Genomic DNA, 20,002 nt, shown 5'->3' with positions numbered 1-20,002 from the left:
CCCGCGTCTCCTGCATCGGCAGGCGGACTCTCAACCACTGCGCCACCAGGGAAGCCCTGGAAGCCTCTTTTGTCTTATGTGCTAGCTGAGTCTTTTCTCCTGGTAGGCCGAGGCTGTGGCTGCTACAGAATGTTTCTCAGTCTTACAAACATCACCTCACCCCAGCCCCTGCCTCCACCCCACTGCCCAGTCCTTTTGTCCCTGAGTTCCTAACCTTGAAGGCATCCCTTTCACTGTAGTCCTTCCCACTCTGAGAGCATTTATAGTTAGTTCTCAAAACACCTTCTCACTCATGAGTTCCTTTCATCCTTATAAGAACCTTGTGGGGTAGTTAGCTATCTCTGTGCCCAGTTTACAAATAGAAAACCTCAGCTCAGAGCAGTTAAGTTGCTTGTCTGAGGTCACACAGTAAGTTGGCAGAGTTAGGATTAGGACCTAGGGTTGAGATTTTGTCTGGTGCTCTTTCCACTCTATCTTGAGCTGCTTTGAGGAAAGGCTGTCTGTCCACGAGGCCCCAGCTGGGAGGGTTACACTGGGTAAGGAGAAATTTTTTTTGGTGTAGGTTTTTTATTGTTAAATATTGTTTTGTTTTGAAGGGAACAATTCGGTGGCATTTATCACATTCACAGTGTTGCGCAGGCACCACCTCTGTCTGGTTCCAGCACATCCTTATTGCCCCAAAGGAGATCCTGTCCCACTTATCAGTCACTCTCCATGTCCCCTCCTCTTCCCCTGAGAATACCAGATTACTTCTGTGTCCATGGATTTGCTTTCTGTGGACATTTCATATAAATGGAATCAAGAAAATGTGACCTTTGTGACTGTTTTCTCTCAATAGGCATCATGTCCTCAGGGTTCATCCACGTTTTAGCAGATGTCAGAGCTTTGTTCCTCTTTATGGCTGAGTAATATTCCATTGGAGAATGAGAGTAGCTTTTATGGGTTCAAACAGAAGTGACAACCTGTACATCCCATCCTTTTTTTTTACTGAAGTATAGTTCATTTACAATGTTGTGTTTCAGGGGTACAGCAAAGCGATTCAGATATATTTATTCTTTTTCAGATTCTTTTCCACTATAGGTTACTACAAGATATTGAGTATAGTTCCCTGTGCTATACAGTAGGTCCTTGTCATTTATCTACTTTATATATAGTAGTGTATATCTGTTAATCCCAAACTCCTAATTTATCCTCCTTCCCCCCTTTCCCCTTTGGTAACCATAAATTTGTTTTCTATGTCTGTGAGTCTGTTTCTATTTTGTAAGTAAGTTAATTGTATCTTTTTTTTTAGAATGCACACGTAAGTGATATCATATGATATAGATCTGACTGACTTCACTTAGTATGATAATCTCTCGGTCCATCCATGTTGCTGCAAATGGCATTATTTCATTCCTTTTTATGGCTGAGTAATATTCCATTGTATATGTACACCATATCTTTTTTATCCATTCATCTGTTGATGGATACTTCAGTTGCTTCCAAGTCTTGGCTATTGTAAATTGTTTTGCTGTGAACATTAGGGTACATGTATCTTTTCTAATTAAAGTTTTCATCTTTTCTGGGTATATGCCCAGGAGTGGGATTGCTGGATCATATGGTAACTCTATTTTTAGTTTTTTAAGGAACCTCCATACTGCTCTTAGTAAGGAGCAATTTTTGAGACCGGCTGGCTATTTCCTCTCAGTGAGACCAGCTCCAAGGGGCCAAACACAAGTTGGATCCATTTTGCCAGTGTATGAGTGTATGGAGGGTGGGCAATGGGTTGGTATGCAGGATTGAAACCCTGAACACTCAGAAGAGCATCAGAAGGGCTCAGCATCCATAGGTGGTAGGAGCTGAAGCTAGGCTTTCCCAGTTTCATTATTCACTCCCCAACCAGGAGGGCACACAGGATTTAACTGATAGTCTACTGTCCCTGCACTGCCAAACCCACAGGAAATCTCTCTCTTGTTAGCGGTGCTGACTTGCAGGATGTGTATGGCATGATTGAATCATGGCTAACAATGAAAGTGTTGATGGCCCCACTGCAAAAAGGGATTCCAAGCTGACCGGGCACTTCATGGTCATTGTACTAAGGCAAACTAGACTGGCCCCTAAGCTCTCTGGGAAGCCAGTGACCTGATTGTGTCTACCAGCATCAGATAACCAGACTGGCCTTCCCAAAGACTTTTCCACTTTGCAGCTAATTCACACCCAAACCTTGAATCAACTCCACCAAGGAGCACCTTTAATATGTGGGCATGTAGCTCTCTTCCAAAACACTCCACAATTAAGCTTTTCTTTCCATCTTTTCCTAGGACTTAATCTATGTCCTCTTAAGCATTCCCTTCTCATTCCTTCTTATTTATAATCATTAAATTGACTTACTCCAAAAGATAAGGCTGTAGGTGTCTATGAATCATTCAAGGGGGAGTCTGGTAGTGAAATTTCTAGACAATGAATGACACAGGGCAGAATCCTCCCTTTTAGAAGATGAAAAAAGAGAAGTACCTACTAATGTGGAAAACTTAACGAATATTGATAGTTCACCCCTTTTCTTAAAAGAAGAAGCCTACATTGCAAAAAAAAAAAAAAAAAAAAAGCGTACATAAAAGGGTAGATACAATCAAGTCACTCACTTGATTTGGTCTATGACAGTTTTAATGAAGAAGTAATTGGGTTGTATAATTAGGACCTGCCATTTTTGGAGCCCCTACTATGGTCACTCTCAAGCATTTTCCATCTGTTATCTTGATTTCTTACAATATCCTTATGAGGTTAGAGTTGTTATCCCCCATTAAGGATGAGGAAATTGAGCTAAAGGAATTCAAGTTTGTGCAGTTGGTGAGTCTGAGGGCTGGGATTCTAATTTGTCTTTACAGCTCATGCCTTTTCTCTGTGCCATGCCCACCTCCCACCTCCTTAGACCCACTTTTCAAAATTTTTATTAACATCTGAATATCCCAGCAAGGTGAATGTAGAATGACCCTTAACCATCCAGATCCAATTCCTGTATGCTCTCCTTATAGCCCCTGGTTTCTTCCAGCAATTCACAGTGTTGATCAACTGACATTGCCAAGGCTAGCCAAGAGAAAGAGGCCATCAGATAGAAATTCTGCCATTCATTTTTAGGTGGATTTCTAGTTGCTCTTTTGGAATCTTCCATGTAGAGAGCTTAGTCAATCTATACCTTAAGTGACATCCAGCCTAGTTTATTTCCCACACTGGCGCCCTGTTTTCTAACTTCTTTCACTCTCTTGCACCATGGGGACTCTCTCTATGGATCTATCATATGAATCCCATTGAGAAAAACATCACATACTTGAAATCCCATCAACTTTCCCAAATTGTTCACAACCACAGGAGCCAAAAGGGCTCCAAGCACTGTTCCCCTCCTTTTGATCCTGTGCAGCCAACACATATGTTTTTAATGACCATGTATTCTAAAAGATCCTAGGCAAAAGAGAGCTGATACAAGTACAAACATTTTGGTGGACCTGGCATCCTTTGAAAATTACTTTTGTTAATGGAAAGCTTCACGTTACTCTGAAGTTTCACACTCTTAGGTTCTGTTCAGCAAGACTTTAACTTTTACTCACTCAATGGGTCTTGGCAAGTCATTTCCCTCTCAGTTTACAGAGCTCCCGTTTTCCCCACAGGGGAGTAGGCTGTGATCATCTGTGGTGCTCAAAGGACTCACACCCTAAAATAGATTCTGCAGTTTTTATTACCAAAACATCTATTTCGCAAATCTAGCATTCTGTATTCTCTCGATATAATGCTGTGCAATACAGCATCTATCAGAAAAACCATTAGACAATACGGGTGATGCTTATGCAACACGGTTTACTGTCCCAGCAAGAACTAGGGATTTGTTACACACATTATGCACCCATTGTACTAGATCTTTTGAGATTTCAAATGTGTGGAGGGCAAAAAGTCACCAATATTAACACTAGACTATGAATTCTTTGTAATACCAAGCCATAGCCTAATGTCTAGTATAGAATAGCTATACAATAAAAGTTTATGGAAGAAATGGCATAATTTGGGTTATACGTATCTGTGTTTTTAATGGGTTAGATGATTTCAAGATGCTAAAATTTAGAGCTTTGAGGGGAGAAGTATTGGAAGAGGAGAAAATGTTTTCTCTCTGCTCTTCATGTGCCTTCCTGTTTCACTTAGGGTTCTTAGTCACAAGCGGCAGAAACTGATTCTAGTTGCTAGGAGCAGAATGAATCGAAAGTGTGTTATGTAGCTGGCAGAATAGCTGGGAAGGCTAGAGAAGGAGGCCTGAGCAATGGGCAGGACCAAAGATGAGCAACCAGCCTGAAAGAGTTCTCTAATGCTGTGTCTACAAGGTCCTTGGCCAGTGCACATGGCTAGTGCACATGGCTAACTAAGCCCAGATTGCATGCCATGTCATAGCTTCTGAGGACCTGGGAAACAAACGTCTGGCATTTCCCGGCTTGCATGATTGGAAGTAGCTCTGAATCTCACAGTGGCCTGTAATATGGGAATTCCCTAAAGATGGAAAGGGCTGCACAAATGGGGCAGCCAGAAAAATAAAAATAAAAAAATGTGGAAGATTCCGCTACATTTCCCCCTGGACAAATCCCCAGGGTCCAGCATTCTGAATTTCTTCTCTCCTTCGACTTTTGGCCATCCCTGCTTTGACAATCCTCAACACGGAGTAAACAGGAGCCCTGTATATATCATGGGTCTCAGGCGGTTAAAAGCCACTGAGGACGTAAATTGGTCATAAGTCTTCTGTCTACTCCTAGTAAGCCCAGTTAGTACGATGGTTCTAAATCCATCCCTAACTCTTACCTCACCCCACAGATATTTAATTTTGTACATGTATTCAGAAAAATGTGACCCAGGAGATTCTGATGCATACTACTGACTGGGAAATGTGTCTTAATTGTTCCCATTTCTCACAGTTTCTTTACAAACCACTTCTGTTTTTCTGGAGTCCCCTCCCACACCCCATCAGTCTCAACCAATGGCCCTTCCGTCAGCTGGGAAAACTAGGCTTCCAATATACGCTCCCTCAACTTCTCTCTCTTTCAAATAAAATGACTTCATCTTTGCCCATTCCATCTTCTGTCTGACTTCATTTCCCCATCTTTCCAAGCCTACCTTGGCCACCAGTGCTCATCTGGATGCCCTCTGGTCTAATCTGAGACTTAATACTTACCTCCCCTTTGGACTGTGTCTTTGTTCTCACTTCCCTGAGGCCTAATTCCCTTTGGCCCTGAAACATTCAAGTCTCACCTGATCTAACAACCCTTCAACTTGACTCTGCTTCCCATAGACCACCTTCCTGTTCCCCCCACCACCTTCATCTTTCACATCCAGACATCTGAAAGGAGTGGTTTGTACTCAAGGATGTTCCTTCCCCACCTCTCACTCATTCAAGTCTCTGTAATTGCTTACAGGCTCACCCACCCACCCACACACACACACACACACACACACACAGCTCTCTCAATGTCACCCATGGCTTCCTGGCTGCCCAAGCCTCTTAGTCTGCATCTTTCTTGACCTCCCCAAACCACCTGACTCTGTTGAAAAACCCTTTCCTCCTGTTGTGGCTTTTCGTAGAAACATCCCTCTTGATTTTTCCTTCTAATCTTCACATGATACTTCCTCAGCCTCCTTTCCTGGGCTTTCTCCTCTTCTCGTTCTGTTTTCTTACCCTGGCCATTCTTTCTTTAGCTATAACCACAATGTAGATGACACCCAGGTATGTGTCCCCAATCGTGATTCTTCTCTCTTGAGATTCAAAGCTTTCCAACTGGTCACTTCCAAAAGATGCCTAAGCCTGTCTTCCACTCCATCTCAGCTTCCATCATGCCTTTTAAAAATTTAGCATAGTAAAATATACATAACATAAAATTTACCATTTTAACCACTTTTAAGTATGCAGTTCAGTGACACTAAGTGCATTCACGTTGCTGTGCTCTTCTAATTCCTTTTTAATATCTGTGTAACTGGAGGGGAAAGGACCACTTATTCATCACTGGGGGCTGCCCCACCTTCATATTACTGGCCGAGCCTGGTGCCTGGTGGTTATTATAAACATGAGCTCTGGAGGGTCTGATCTAAGTTGAAATCCTATAGCTCCATGACTCTGGCTGAGTCTTTCCACCTCTCTGTCTCACTTTGCTCATCTTGTGTTCTCTACTCTTGTTGGGTACGCAGTCACTCCGCCAAAGTACTAAAAGCTTTGTTCATTTGTGAGCTGACACCCCTCAAAAAACTGGTCCTCTGGAGCTGGCTCTGGAACTGAAGAGAAAATGAAGCGTTTGAAGAAAGTGATGGGTCTTAGCCAGAAAGCAGAAGTTCTGGATATACTGGAGGGGGATGTCAAATCTGGCGTTGCCTTGGATTTACGACACAAACAGCTCCACCTACTCCTGTTATGAAAAGAAAGAGAAAACAATCAATCAGTGAAACTGTTTTGGTGACTGCTTCAGTCTTTGGGCAGAGTAGTAATTGCTCTTCAAGTGACAGGTGAAACCTCTCTGAATGTTGAAAAGGTGATTTAGTAGAAATTGCAAGAATTTGCCCAGGAAAGAGGTGATTTGGAGAAATTTGATGTGCCTACCTTTCAAAATGCCTTCTTAAGTCTTGCATTTATAGAGTCATCAAGGATCTAAAGAGGTCACATTGGTTTTTTTCCCCCATGTTTATTTCATTTTATGGAGGAAAGTTTGCTTATGAATGTTGGGAATTCTAGCAGCCCCCTCCTGGAGGTGGAGACGTATTTTGTTTTTAGCTTTTTGTTTCCTTTTGGACTGGATCTTATCTATCTATCATTTCCAGCCCAGGGCCTGGCATAAAAGATGCACTTTAGAACTGCCGCCTGTTTCAGTAAAGAAGAGGTGAAGTGTTTTGGTGACCAGATCCTCCTACTTTTCCTTTCAGAGACTGAGTACAGAAGTAAAGATTCTCGGAGTTTCAGCCCAGGATGTCACAGGATAATGTTCAGAACAGATTGCCCTTTACAAAGCACCTTTATACGCATACTTTATCTTGTTCACCACTGACAGACACTCCATTTTTTAGATGAGCAAACTGAGGTTCAGAGTGGTTAAGTGACTTGCCCAAGGCTTCACAGCTAATAAGTGATCAAGCCCAGCCTAGCTGAGCACCTATAACTACAAACTCTCTGTTGTCTTTCTAACCCACATTTGGCCTCACAGAGGGACGGCCTGTGTTGAGCTACACCCTGCCCTTGGCCAACTTGACCGCTGAGGATCCTGCCATTTAAGGCATGTGGATGAGGCTGTTGGAAATGTCCCCATGTGGAGTCGAAGCGTTTGGCACGAGCTAGAAGGCAGGACGTGCTGGGGCCCCGCTTTCTGTCAGAGGCCCCTGGGCTGGCGTCTGCACGTCCCCAGTGAGCACGTGTCCACCTGGGCGCACCAACCGTGCGCCCTAGCGGCTCCCGGTGCGCCCTGGGTGCCAGCCCGCCCGCGCGCTGCCCGGCCGCGCCTTGGGGTCCTCCCCACTCCCCGCGGCTGCAGCCCCGGTGTCTCCCGCCCGCTTAGAGCAGCCCGGGGTAGCGGCCGCGGGTCCCCCACACCCCAGGGGCGGAGCGAGGCGCGGAGACGTCAGGGCGGAGGACGAGCGCTGGGCGAGCGCGCCCTCCCGGCTGCTGCCAGTGGCCCACGTCCCCGACTGGCGCGGCCGGCGGCGGGGAGATGCAGGGAGCGGCGGCGCTGGGGCGCAGCCAGGCGGCCGGGCGGGCGGGGGCCAGAGGCTGAGCCGGGCGAGCCAGCCGCGCACACAGCTCTGCCCGCCACCTCCGAAGCGGATCCCTGGACACCCCTCGGCTCTCCCTGGGTTTCTAGCAAAGTCCCCCCAGGGTGTCCATCAATTTCCTTGGGTGACTACAGCGTGTGTTTTGTTTTTCTTTCTTCCTTCCCTCCCTGTGTGCCCTTCTCCAGGATGGCAGAGGCGGAATTGCACAAGGAAAGGCTGCAAGCCATAGCAGTAAGTCCACTTTCATTTTATTTTCTTGCTCTATTGTCTGGAATGGAAGAGGACCCCGAGCGCTTCGGGGCCGTCGACATTCCAGCACAGTAGCCGCAGGACATGTGTTTTGGGGATAAAAGTCTGTCAAGGCTCAGCTACGCTGCTTTTTCCTTTATGGTCTGTAGATGGAAAGCCCCAGGGCGCGCTTTGGGCTGGGGATTTGAATGTGGAAGATTGGCTTAGAAATAAGATGCTTGCTACTGGGCTTTGGGGAAAGACTAAACAGGAGCATGAGGGGTAGGGGTCGCGGGGGGGGCGATTCCTGGAATATTACCACCCAGTGCTCAGTAATACTCTGACTTCAGACACTGGAGAATGGCGGGAACGGTCACCAGAACGGTGGCTGCCATCCACTCTGCGGAAGCTGTTGGTGTGCTAAGTGGAAAACCAGCAATCAGCTCCACTGCCAGCCACGCGGTAGAACCTCCTCCCTGAAAGCGGGAGTGTTCATTTTTCCTGTTCTGTTTGATATCGACAAGGGCACTGGCACAAGCCACCACCCTGGGGGTGGAGGGCGGCGGGTGATCTGGGGACTTCTTAGAACAACTGGGTCCTGGGAATAATATTCCAAGAGAGCCTCCTTCTTCTAGGTGTGGATCATCTGAAAACCTATTTTCAGCATACAAAGGAGCAACCAGTTTTGGCAAAGTTTATGTGCACTCTCAGAAAAGTGTACCCATGTGCATCTTGGGTATAAAAGAGCTCGAAAGCTGCCTAAATTTGAGCAATCCTGCCACAGTGCTGCCAATGATCCACAGATGTGGTATTTTCACTGGAGCCACCACAGCTGGATTATATATTTCCTTTTCAGATGAGGGAATGATTACTGCTGCTATATGAAATAATAGCAATTAAAAGAGGTCTCTTAACATATTAGCATAAGAGAATCGCCAGACATTCTTTTACCTAAGTACTTTTTTTTTTTCTTTTTGGTCCAGGAGTTCCCTAGAAACACATGTAAATTTGTTGGAGAAATGGTGTGTAATGTTTTGGAAGCAAAGTATATTAAAGTGTTTTTAAATCCCTTTGGACGGATCCTTCACTGGGAAATGCATAGACTCTTCTTTTTTAAAGAAGCGTTTGATGTGGTCTCTGTGGCTCTGAGATCCTCTTTATCAAAGTCTTCAAATCTTAAAATGTCTTGGAGACTTTACAGCTGAAGCAAGAGAGACTGTTGGCACTGTTGAATGCTATGGCTTTTTTGCCTATTGGGCAATCTTTGAACTTGGTCCTCAGAACTCAGGAAAGCTTTTTTTTTTCTTTCCCTTTCCCTCTGAGTATGTGTATTTTGATGGTTAGTGAGGTTGTTTACGGTTTCTAGAGTTAGTGGCCCAGCAGTGTGGCCAGTATGTCATGAACTTGATAAGAATGGAGATATTCAGTTCTTGGTGCCATGTAGCTGGTGGGTGTTTTATATAAACTGAATAATAGGCTGCTTTAACTGTCCATGAAGTGGCTGCTCCGGAGAAGGTTCAGTTGCTCCCATCGGAGGCCGCTGAAGGTTTCCAACAGTTGTCACATTCTCTGTCTTTGCATGACCAGCTTTACTGGATGCCTGAGGAACAGCTGAGCCTCATGAAAGGACTTGCTTTCTGAACGGGGAGCCAGTAGCAGCTTACACTTGGGCCACCCTTTTCCGAGTGGGGCTGGGTAATCCCAGCAGAGGCTAAATGGACTTTCAAGAAAGATCTAGCCAGTCTGCTGGAATTCTCATGCCTGTTCAGTTGTGGAATTGAGTTTGTCCTGTACCTGGGAAGGTGTTGATGATTCTCATGAATGATTCGGCCTCAATGAATATATCTGTTGTTATTAGTGCAGACTTTCTAACAGCGAATTAACTGTGTGTGTGTGTGTGTGTGTGTGTGTGTGACAGAGAAAGAGACAGACAGAGAAAGAGAGAGAGAATTGAGAGATGGGGTGGAGGGGCTTGTGACCACATCAGTAAATAGTTCTATGCTGTGCTTTGGTCTAATGCATACTCTCCAAATTTTGCAACCTTGCCTCTTTCTGCCACCTTCCTGGGATTCTCAGGGGACCCTCAGGAGCTCACGAGGCTGCTGCCAGAGCCTAGCCCTCCTGAAATCTCTCTGGAGATGTGAAGGAAGAAGAGAATGATTCTTTTGTTTGTTTTTTTGTTTTTTGTTACTGGTTATCTATTTTATACATAGTAGTGTATATATGTCAATCCCAATTTCCCAATTCATCCCCCCCCGCCACCCTGCTTTCCCCCAGGAGGAAGAGAATGATTCTTTATCTCTTCACCAACTTGGGTTCCTCTCCAAGAGGAAGAGCAGATAGTTGGAGATTCTAATCTGTAGGCTCTTGGGTACTCTTTAGTCTGGAGCTTGGTTCCTTCATCTGTAAAGGGGGCTCATGAGTTCTACCTCAGCGGCTGGCTATAAGGTTTAGATATGGTGCAGGTGAAGGACCTGGCATGCAGGGGTCAGTAGATGGTCTTGAGCTAGAGCCCCCAATTCCTGTCTACACTGCTGCCTTGTCCTGTGAGGGTGAGAGGCAACATCTCTGAAACAGAAAGAGTCTAAATAGCCCTCTTTATCCTTTCCTTTACTCGACTGAAGGCCAGAGCTCAGCCCAGTGTCAATTTCACTAGCTCCTCAGACCAGGTGCAGAGATGTGACTGGAGGATCCATCCATCCAGTCATGCAGTAGGTATTTACAAAGTATTGCCTCTTGGAAGGGACTGGCAATACCAAAAAGCCAGTGTCCCCAAGTTTCAGCCATCAGAGGGAAGACTTTACCCTTTGCACACTTAAGTTCTAAAAGGGGCAGATGTCCTGTGACCTACTAGCCACATGATCATCTGTGGGATTTTTTTTCCCCCCAAGGGAGTGAAATACTCAGAAACTGTAGTGCTTTAATTGAATCTTCCAGTTGTGTCCAGAGACTAATCAATGAGAAAAGATGAATTTCAGCCTACTTCCTGCCAAAAGAGGAGCAAATCCATCTTGACAAGTGTCTGTACTCCCAGGTGCTCCTTCCATCTGTAGGGACTCTCCCAAAGTTGTAATTTTAGAAGACAGCAAGATGCTTCTGTAGCACAATGAATGCGGGTAATCATTCAGGGCATAATAATACAGTTGCCACTTATTGACCATTTTCTATTCAGCAGGGCTCTTGTGATGTGTGTTCTTTAAAAAAAAAAACTTAAGTTGTTAATAGTCTAACATAAACAATTACTATTCAGTAGCAGGAATACTTATGCAAATGAGCACACACCTGGAGCAGGTAAGCTGACCTGGAGGAGTTATAGAGCACTTTCCAAGAGAGGAGATGTTTGAGCAAGTCTTGAAGGTTGAAAAAAAAATGTAAAATAACACAGTAACTTCCCAATGAGCAGAAGGTGTTTATTCACTTGCTTGTTGTTAGTTTATTATTTATTTGAAATAGTTAGTATAAGAAAGGGAAAGCAAAACACATGAAGTTAAGTCAGTAGCCAAAGGCACCAACTCTGCAAAGGAGACACAAGTGCATTTGAACACAGATGATGCCATTTAATCCTAATAAGCTGATGGGGGAGGAACGTCTATATTGTCCACGTTTTAAAGAGTCCGACCTTAACAGAAAGTGTCAAGGCCAGAATCAGAACCCACACTGGAGGGCACTGGAGCCCCTTTACTGACCACTGCCAGAATTGGCTCCCCACAAGATGGTGGCAGCATCTCGTGCTCTTCCCACGAGCTCACTGGGTGGTTCGGCAGCCTCTGTGTGAGGGGATGAGGGAGAAGCAGACTGATTCAGTAGCATCGGGAAAGGCTGAGACAAACCAGGAGGCCACATCCTTTTGAGAGTCTTCCAAGCTGGGTTTCAGTGCATGGAAATACCCGATGGGAGTTCTAACAGAGTGAGTAACATTCCCTTGGAGAACAAACCACTGTGTCTCAATAGAAACCAGTTTGAGGGGAGGGTGTTGTTATGTCTGCACATCCGAGAGGAAGAGAGTCTTCCTTGGGCCCTGGTGAAGATAACTGAACGTTTCAGAGGTCATTGTGGGCAAAAGCCCTCAGAGACATAGAAAATACGGACACGTGAGTGTGTCCATATTTACTGAGATATGAGGTGCCAATCCAACCTACACTGGCTCTTTAGGGAATGTTGTCACTTAATGAGAACTCAGACTCTGTCGAATAATAAAAACGATCTTTGGCATTTGTACAGCACTTTACAAAAACCTGCACGTGATACCTTAATTCTGAGCTGCGCTGGGCAGGTCTCATTGTCTCCACTTTACAGTTGAGTATACAGAGGCGTCTGGGCTCACACAGTGAGGTGTGGAAGAGTTGTATCTCTGTCCTGACTCCTGATTCCTCGTGTTAGTGGCACGTCTAGCCTTGGAGGGGTGCTGTGCTAGGGGCTGGAGCTGCCCCTAGGATCCTTCTGAGCTGGCGGTGGGGAGAGGGGTGAGCTTGGGGGTATGTGGGCCTAGCCATGACTCTGTGGAATCTGCCTTTTGGGGGATTTCACTTTGGACCCCTCTCCCTCTTAAAATTCTCCCCCAGAGGGTACAGATAGTGGCCTGTGGCTCCCACCTGACCCCATTCTCTGTCCTGAGAAGGCCCGGATGTAGGTGGGTGGCTTAGGCTGGTTCTGCCTTTTACCCACAAAAAACACTCTTGGCATTTCCTTGGCTTCATCTCTCAGTGTTCTTCTTGCCTCTGAGCAATAAGACCTTGAGTGCCAGGGTTGCAGTGGGGACCAAAGGCTAAGGAGGCCAGTCAGCCCGCTTTGATTCAGGCCGCTTCGGTTGGCCTGCATGGCTTGGACAAAAGTCCTGGCTGCCATTTGCGTGTGATCCAGCCCAGCTTCCCAGCTCAGGGATCCCTCAGGGGTTCTAGAGACCCAAGCCCAAGACCTATAGTAACAAAAACTGTGATTCTTGGGGGGACCATCCCTGTACATGAACCTCTGTCATTGGTAGGCAGCTGGTAAAGGGCTGGAGAACTTGAAGATCCCAGTCATTTGTTATCCTCTTCTACACAAATGGTACCCTGCTTCTAAAAGTTCAAGTTGAGGCTTAAAAAATGGTTTGCTCAGGACATTGGTGCCAAGGAAGAGTTTGCCCCAGCCAACTCTGCAGGGCCGCTCAGCAGGTAAGTGCCACTGAGGGCCCATTCAGTGTCATTGCCAGGTCTGGGAGTGCCAAGGCAGGCCTTACACAGATATGCCCAAGGGCCATACACCTCTCTGACCATTTATTTGTACCTCTGAGTATATCAGGCTTTAGCCTCCTGGGACAAAGAGTAGCTGTTTTGGCAAGTGCCCTGTGAAATAGAGCAGTCATCATTTAAAAAGCCAAGCAAGGGGGGCTTGTGGGTTATGATTTGTTAATATTTAGAAGAAAAACAGGGCTCAGTGAAGGCTTCTCTGCATTTCTTTGGGGTTACCCAGTGCTTTGTGGACCACTGCTATTGGTCCTTTGAACTACCCACGTTTCATCACTGATCCTTTTTGGGGGTGTTGATCAACTTCCTTGGCAGTAAGAGTTGATCATCATGTAGTGTGATGTTGACTGAGGCAGCAAATGGCATTGATGCACAGAGACCTGCGGTCCCCAGGGCTGTCAGTACCTCACAGTCTGGTGAGTAACAAGCGTGGATTCAGGTGTACGAAAGCCTTGGCTCACATCCCAGCTTTTCTATTAGTATCTGTGAGACCTTGCTGGCCCTCGGTTTTCTCATCTGTAAGTTGGAAATAATTATAATACCCACCTCATGGAATTGTTGTGAAGGTTATTTGAGAGATTTTGTGGGAAATACTCAGAGCAGGGGTACAGAAAACAGTCAACAAAAGTTTTCTGTTTATAGTAAGTGAATCAGCAAATCATAACACATGCATCTTTATGGAGAAAATGGACGCAAAGGGTGAAAGGTGAATTCTTTTCACCTCAACTGGTGAATTGCCAAACTGGGAAATTTCATGAGTATAGTAACACCTGAGAGTTTGCAGTGCAGGAGGATACTAATAATAACAATGAAAAGGATTGTTTATAGTTGACAGGAGTTGCAAACCCAAAAGGACCCCGGAGCCAGCCTGTAACATAAATGATTGACACGGATTGAGTGGGAAATTGTAAGGACCTGGAGAGCAGATATCACTTCTCAGTGAAGGTACAGTTAATTTATACCAGGTGAGAACGTGGGTCCTATGTTGTCACATCAACTGATTCTCAAGAGAAGCCAGAAATCTTCCTTTTTAAAATGTGAGATCTCCCGTTTCAAAAAGAATAGCATCAAGTAGCTTAAAAGCTTTTTAAAAATTCGTGGACACAACAAAATTCATTTTGGCCAGCGGGTTGACTTTTCGTGACCTCCACGTGTAGGTAGAGCTTTGAACATTACCATGTGCTTTCCTTATGCGTTGACTTGTTTGGATTTCATAAGGATGCTGTGAAGTGGTACTACCAGCTCCCCTGAGATCTTTCATAATGTTACAAAATCAGGGTGCATTTTCAATAGGGCTTTATGAGTTTGGTGTACAAATGTTTGGATCATTGGAAAAATAGTGCATATTTCCTTTTTTTTTTTTTTTTTTGCCGTACACGGGCCTCTCACTGTTGTGGCCTCTCCTGTTGTGGAGCACAGGCTCTGGACGTGCAGGCTCAGCAGCCATGGCTCACGGGCCTAGCCGCTCTGCGGCATGTGGAATCTTCCCGGACCGGGGCACGAACCCGTGTCCGCTGCATCGGCAGGCGGATTCTCAACCACTGTGCCACCAGGGGAGCCCTCCTATATTTTTTATTTCTTTATTTTTGGCTGCATAGGGTCTTCGGTGCGGTGCACAGGCTTCTTATTGCGGTGGCTTCTGTCATGGTGGAGCACAGGCTCTAGGCATGTGGGCTTCAGTAGTTGTGGCTCACGGGCTCTAGAGCGCAGGCTCAGTAGTTTTGGTGCACCGGCCTAGTTGCTCCATGGTATGTGGGATATTCCCGGACCAGGTCTCAAACCCATGTCCCCTGCACTGGCAGGCAGATTCTTAACTACTGTGCCACCAGGGAAGTCTCCCCTATACGTTTTTATATTAAATGAGCTCCTTGCAACCACTGACATTATTGTAACTCAAAGTTCACATCTAGGTAGGAGATTGCTATCTCAAAATTAACAGAAAAATTTAAAAGACAGCAGCTTGATGTGGGAAATTCCTGTTATCCTAGAAGCACCTTTAAGAGCAAGGTAGGCAAATTGAGCCATCACGTGTTACCCAGGTGTTTGAGATGATTTTGATTTGTTATCAGCCTCAAGTAGACAATGCAGGGAGATGGAGCTGGGCTCAGGACTTCTAATAATGGCAGCAGCTGCTATTGGGCATAGACTTTTGGCCAGAAATGGTGTAGAACTGTGATTCTCAAACTTCAGTGCATTAGGATCATCACCTGGAGAGCTCCTTAAACACACAGATTGCTGGGTCCCACTCTCAGAGTGTTTGATTTAGTAGATCTGGGGTAGAGCCTGAGAATTTGCATTTCTAATACGTTCCCAGGGTTTGCTCTTCCCAGCTGCAGCTGCTATTCTGGGGAATACATGTGGAAAACCCGTGGGGATGTGGCAGAAGACCAGTAGCCAAGGGAGAGGATGGTCTGGGTCTTCATAAGTGGCACACGCCCACGGTGACATGCCCAGGAGTTTGTGAAGTGTGTATATTTTAAAGAGGTGAAATGGAATGAAAGACCAAATTCAAATCTTAATTAGTGAGAGCCTGAACCTAGCTCAGTTGGAAAGTGATATAGTTGTGTTCCTCTTACATCAAGTGACTAATCCAGAGGAGATCTTGTTTGTCTTGGGTACTTGTCTTAATCTATTTAAATAAAGTAAAATTGAAGACACCTGTTTCAAGGGTAGGCTTGGGATTGGGATTGGCTGATCAAAACATGGGCTATAAAATTCACTTGGGGAGGCCTTAGGGGGCACCTCAGTGAGACAAGAAGTCATGCAACAGAGCAGATATCCAGCAGTACAGTGGGAGCTCCTTTGAGAAATATACATGCTACATATCATGATGCTGTAGATGGAGAAGTCCCAGAGCAGATCAGCTAATCAAGTCTTGTGGCAGCCTCTCCAGCCTTCAGGCCTGATTCTCAATGCAGCTGCTTCTCACGTGAGCAACTCTAGTAGGAGGTCAGGATGAGCAACAAGTGAGGTTCATTTACTTAATGATGATTAGTGATTCTCCTAAGCCAGTCTGTGTGCACAAGCCAGGCTTGTCATTGGCATATCAAAGAGGAGTTTATTCTTGTCAAGATGTCCTCCAGGCTTCCCTCATCCTAATTGTAGCATCCATTGTTTGAACCAACCCTTCATATTCAGATAGATTCAGCTTCACCCGGGCTCTTATTTGTCCTAAAACACAAAGCACAGAGGCCACACTGTGCAGGATGAGACCTAAGAGAACACGGACAGACTGTTGGGTGATGGGCCGCCCAGCATGGGCGCTTCATAGAAGCAAGTTTGCACTTGAGCGCTGGGTTTTGACGAATACCGCACAGCTGAGACCTATTTCTGGCAGGAAATGCCGGCAGAAGCAGAGGTTTGGGGGGGTGGGGGAGCATGTTGGAGCTACATATGCCCTTGGTTAATGGGTATGTGAGTCTTTTCCATTAGTCTCATGTTGAATTAGAATCCACAAAAGGAGATGATTAAATACACAGAGAGACAGACAGAGACAAGCCTATAGCCTATTTACATAATGCTTGAACTTATACTAAAAATACTTCGGGGCTAGTCTTTGACTCTAGTATCAGTGCTCCTATAGCATCCTCTGAGCTTAGCTAGAAGAAAGGAATAGGGAACCTGGTCCCTTCCCCTCACATAAAATGGAAGGGGAACAAAAAGCCACATGCGCCCCCAAGGTAAAAGCCCTAGCTGTAGATACAAAGGCTGTGAGCCAGACCTCAGAACACATCTTACCCCTCATCATATCCCCTCTGGCAGCCTACTTCATTACCCTGTGGGCTTCTAGGCTCTTGAGAGTCTGTGCCCTCCAAAATGTCTTCAAGGCATTTGTAGAACCTGCCCTTACTTCTTTGCTACATTATACCGATTTACTATTCTAGGTGGGTGGGATTTTTTTCCCCCTTCTAAATTATAACCAGTCATCTGAGGATTCACTTTATTTTTTAGTTCAGGGCTGAAACTTAAAACTTTGAGGGTTATTAAAAAAACGTTATTCTTAAGAGAAAAACATATGCTTGAAAACTTAACCCCTTGGTGGTAGCCGGGGGATCCTCTTTCTCCGAGTTTGAGTAATACTGCAAACAATTTTTGAGACCAGTAAGTACCACATGGGGCTTCAGGATTGGGGCAGCTGTGACAGATGCATGTCCTATGTGATGGATAGAGAAGCTGGGAGAGGTACCTTTTGACCGAGAGGCATGGGGTCAATCCAGAGGCTCCCCCCGGGCTCCTGGTTCATCTTTTTTTTTTTTTTTTTTTTAACAGTACAGTTGAGGATAATCTTTATTGTGAGTAGTAGATTATTTACTTTTTAATTCATTTATTCATTTATTTATTTTTAGCCGTTCTGTGCGGCATGTGGGATCTTAGTTCCCTGACCAGGGATCAAACCCGTGACCCCTGCACTGGAAGTACGGAGTCCTAACCACTGGACTACCAGGGAAGTCCCTCCTGGTTCATCTTAAACAGAGTTTCTATGGCCTGACTTGTCAGCTTGGGTTGATGATACTTGCTGCTTTTAATGGGTTGGGAAATGGTTCAAAAATTTCCTTGCCCCAGTGGGACTGTGAGACATATAAGATCTGAAAAGTGGAAAAGAGTGTAGAGGTTCCTCAAGAAATTCAAAATAGAACTGCCATGTGATCCAGCAATCCCACTTCTCGGTATACATCCCAAGGAAATAAAATCACTATCTTGGAGAGATAGCTGCACTCCCATGTTCATTACAGCATCACTATTCCCAGTAGCCAAGAGATGAAAACAACCTCATTGTCCGTTGACAAATGATTGGATAAAGAAAAGGTGGTACATACAGAGTGGAATATTATTTAGCCTTTAAAAAGAAGGAAATCCTGCCATTTGTGACAACACGGTTGGACCCTGGAGGGCATTCTGCTAAGTGAAAAAAGCCAGACACAGAAAGATAAATACCTGTGATCTCACTTATATGTGGAATCTAAAAAAAAAACCGTTGAACTTATAGTGACAGAGGAGAGTGATGGGTACTAGAGGCTGGGAAGTGGGGGAAAGGGGGCGATGTGGGTCAAAGGGTATAACTTCCAGTTATAAGTTGAATAAGTTCTGAAAACCTAATGTACAGCATGGTGACTGTGGTTAATAACCATGTATTATATACTTGAAATCTGCTAAGAGAGGAGATCTCATGTGTTGTCATTAAACACACAAAAATGGTAACTGTGTGAGGTGATGGATATGTGAATTAGCTTGATTGTGATAATTATTTCACAATGCATATCAAAACATCGTGTTGTACGCTGTAAATATATACAATTTTTATTTGTCAGTCATACCTTAAAGCTGGGGAAAAAAATGATCAGTTTAAAAAAAAGATCTGGAAAGCTTGAAGCTAATGTGAATGGCCTTGAAAAGAAATACTGCTTATCCAGGAAGCAAAAACACACTATAGATAGTGATGAGCCCATCATCTGAGTGCCCATTTTTCTTTTCCAGGTGGTATATAGGCAGTCTTATTCACAAACAGTGAAGTCTGAGCATTTATGTTCAGAATTTAGTGCTGGTCATCAAATAAAACTTGCAGCAAAACCCAAAGGATATTTAACAACAGCTGGGATAGGTCTGTGGGGATGGGTCGGAAGGCAGGGCAGGTCCTGGAGGCTGGCTGTAGAATGTACTCTCTAATGGTACCAGCTACTAGAAATGAGACTTTGGCAGCCTGATCACTCCCCATCCTTATTCACACGGGAGTGAGAATGACAGATGTCCATCGCATCAGCATTGGATATGATGGCCACGATGAAGAGAAAGCATTGGCCCTGACAACACAGAGGAGGCGAAGGTAAAAGTAATTGCTCAGGGCTTCCCTGGTGGCGCAGTGGTTGAGAATCCACCTGCCAATGCAGGGGACACGGGTTCGAGCCCTGGTCTGGGAAGATCCCACGTGCCGCGGAGCATCTAGGCCCGTGAGCCACAACTACTGAGCCTGCGCATCTGCAGCCTGTGCTCCGCAACAAGAGAGGCCGCGACTGTGAGAGGCCCACGCACCGCGATGAAGAGTGGCCCCCGCTTGCCACAACTAGAGAAAGCCCTCGCACGGAAACGAAGACCCAACACAGCAGAAATTAATTAATTAATTAAGAGTTAGGACTTCAACATATTCATTTAAAAAAAAAAGTAATTGCTCGGTTACCCTCCTCTCTCTCCCCTTCCCGCCATCATCGCTCTCAATCTTGACATATCACTGCCTCTGGAGGATTCCAGCTCTCCATCTGCCCTGAGCCTGGGTCCACAGAGAAAAGCTGGAAGCAGAATGGCTTAGCATTGGGGAGGGGGGCGAACAGGAGGAGAACCTCTCCCCTATAGGGAGGCAGGGCTCAGAAAGCAAGTCAAAGATGGTAACTTGATCCTGTAGCTTTCTTTTAGGGGGAGGGAGGAAGGGTATCCCAGTTCCTGAGAGCTTCCCATGGGCCCGACACCCTGCTGAGTGCCTTATACTGGGCGTTAAAAAGTCAGTTGTGCACAGGTGTCAGGTTGACATGGTGGCTGAGCTTGTGGGACTGTGGTGACCGTAGGGGGTGGGTTCCCCAGAGGGCAGGCAGCATTCAACTCCAGCTGATGGGTACTTTGTGGGAATATAAGTCTGAGGTCTTCTATTCTTCAGGGCATCTAGAAATCCAGCTTTTGAAGGAAGTCTGTTGATATTGATATGTTTATAAACATTGAAACACTGTGTGGGCCAAACCAAACACAGTGAGATTTTAATACAGTGTGTGGGCTGGATTCATTCCTCACCCCTGACCCCATTCCCTACA

At 45.5% G+C, this 20,002-nt stretch overlaps 1 protein-coding gene across 2 annotated transcripts in view; it reads left to right on the top strand.

The window, feature by feature from the left end:
* Nucleotides 1-20,002, top strand: part of LOC103070346 (paralemmin-2) — a 299,204-nt gene that overhangs the window by 137,577 nt on the left and 141,625 nt on the right. Inside the window, exon 2 of one of the 2 annotated variants that reach the window (XM_007449791.1) lies at nucleotides 7,941-7,986. In XM_007449791.1, the coding sequence (XP_007449853.1) occupies nucleotides 7,941-7,986 (46 nt within the window). Of the gene's footprint in view, nucleotides 1-7,699; nucleotides 7,987-20,002 lie in introns of those variants that run through there. The other variant, XM_007449790.1, reaches the window with a different exon arrangement.

The sequence above is a fragment of the Lipotes vexillifer genome, unplaced genomic scaffold, assembly GCF_000442215.2.
Source record: "Lipotes vexillifer unplaced genomic scaffold, Lipotes_vexillifer_v1.1 scaffold230, whole genome shotgun sequence".
Lineage (NCBI taxonomy): Eukaryota > Metazoa > Chordata > Mammalia > Artiodactyla > Lipotidae > Lipotes > Lipotes vexillifer.
The sequence above is the reverse complement of the archived record's forward strand: the minus strand, read 5'-3'. Positions and strand labels throughout refer to the sequence as shown.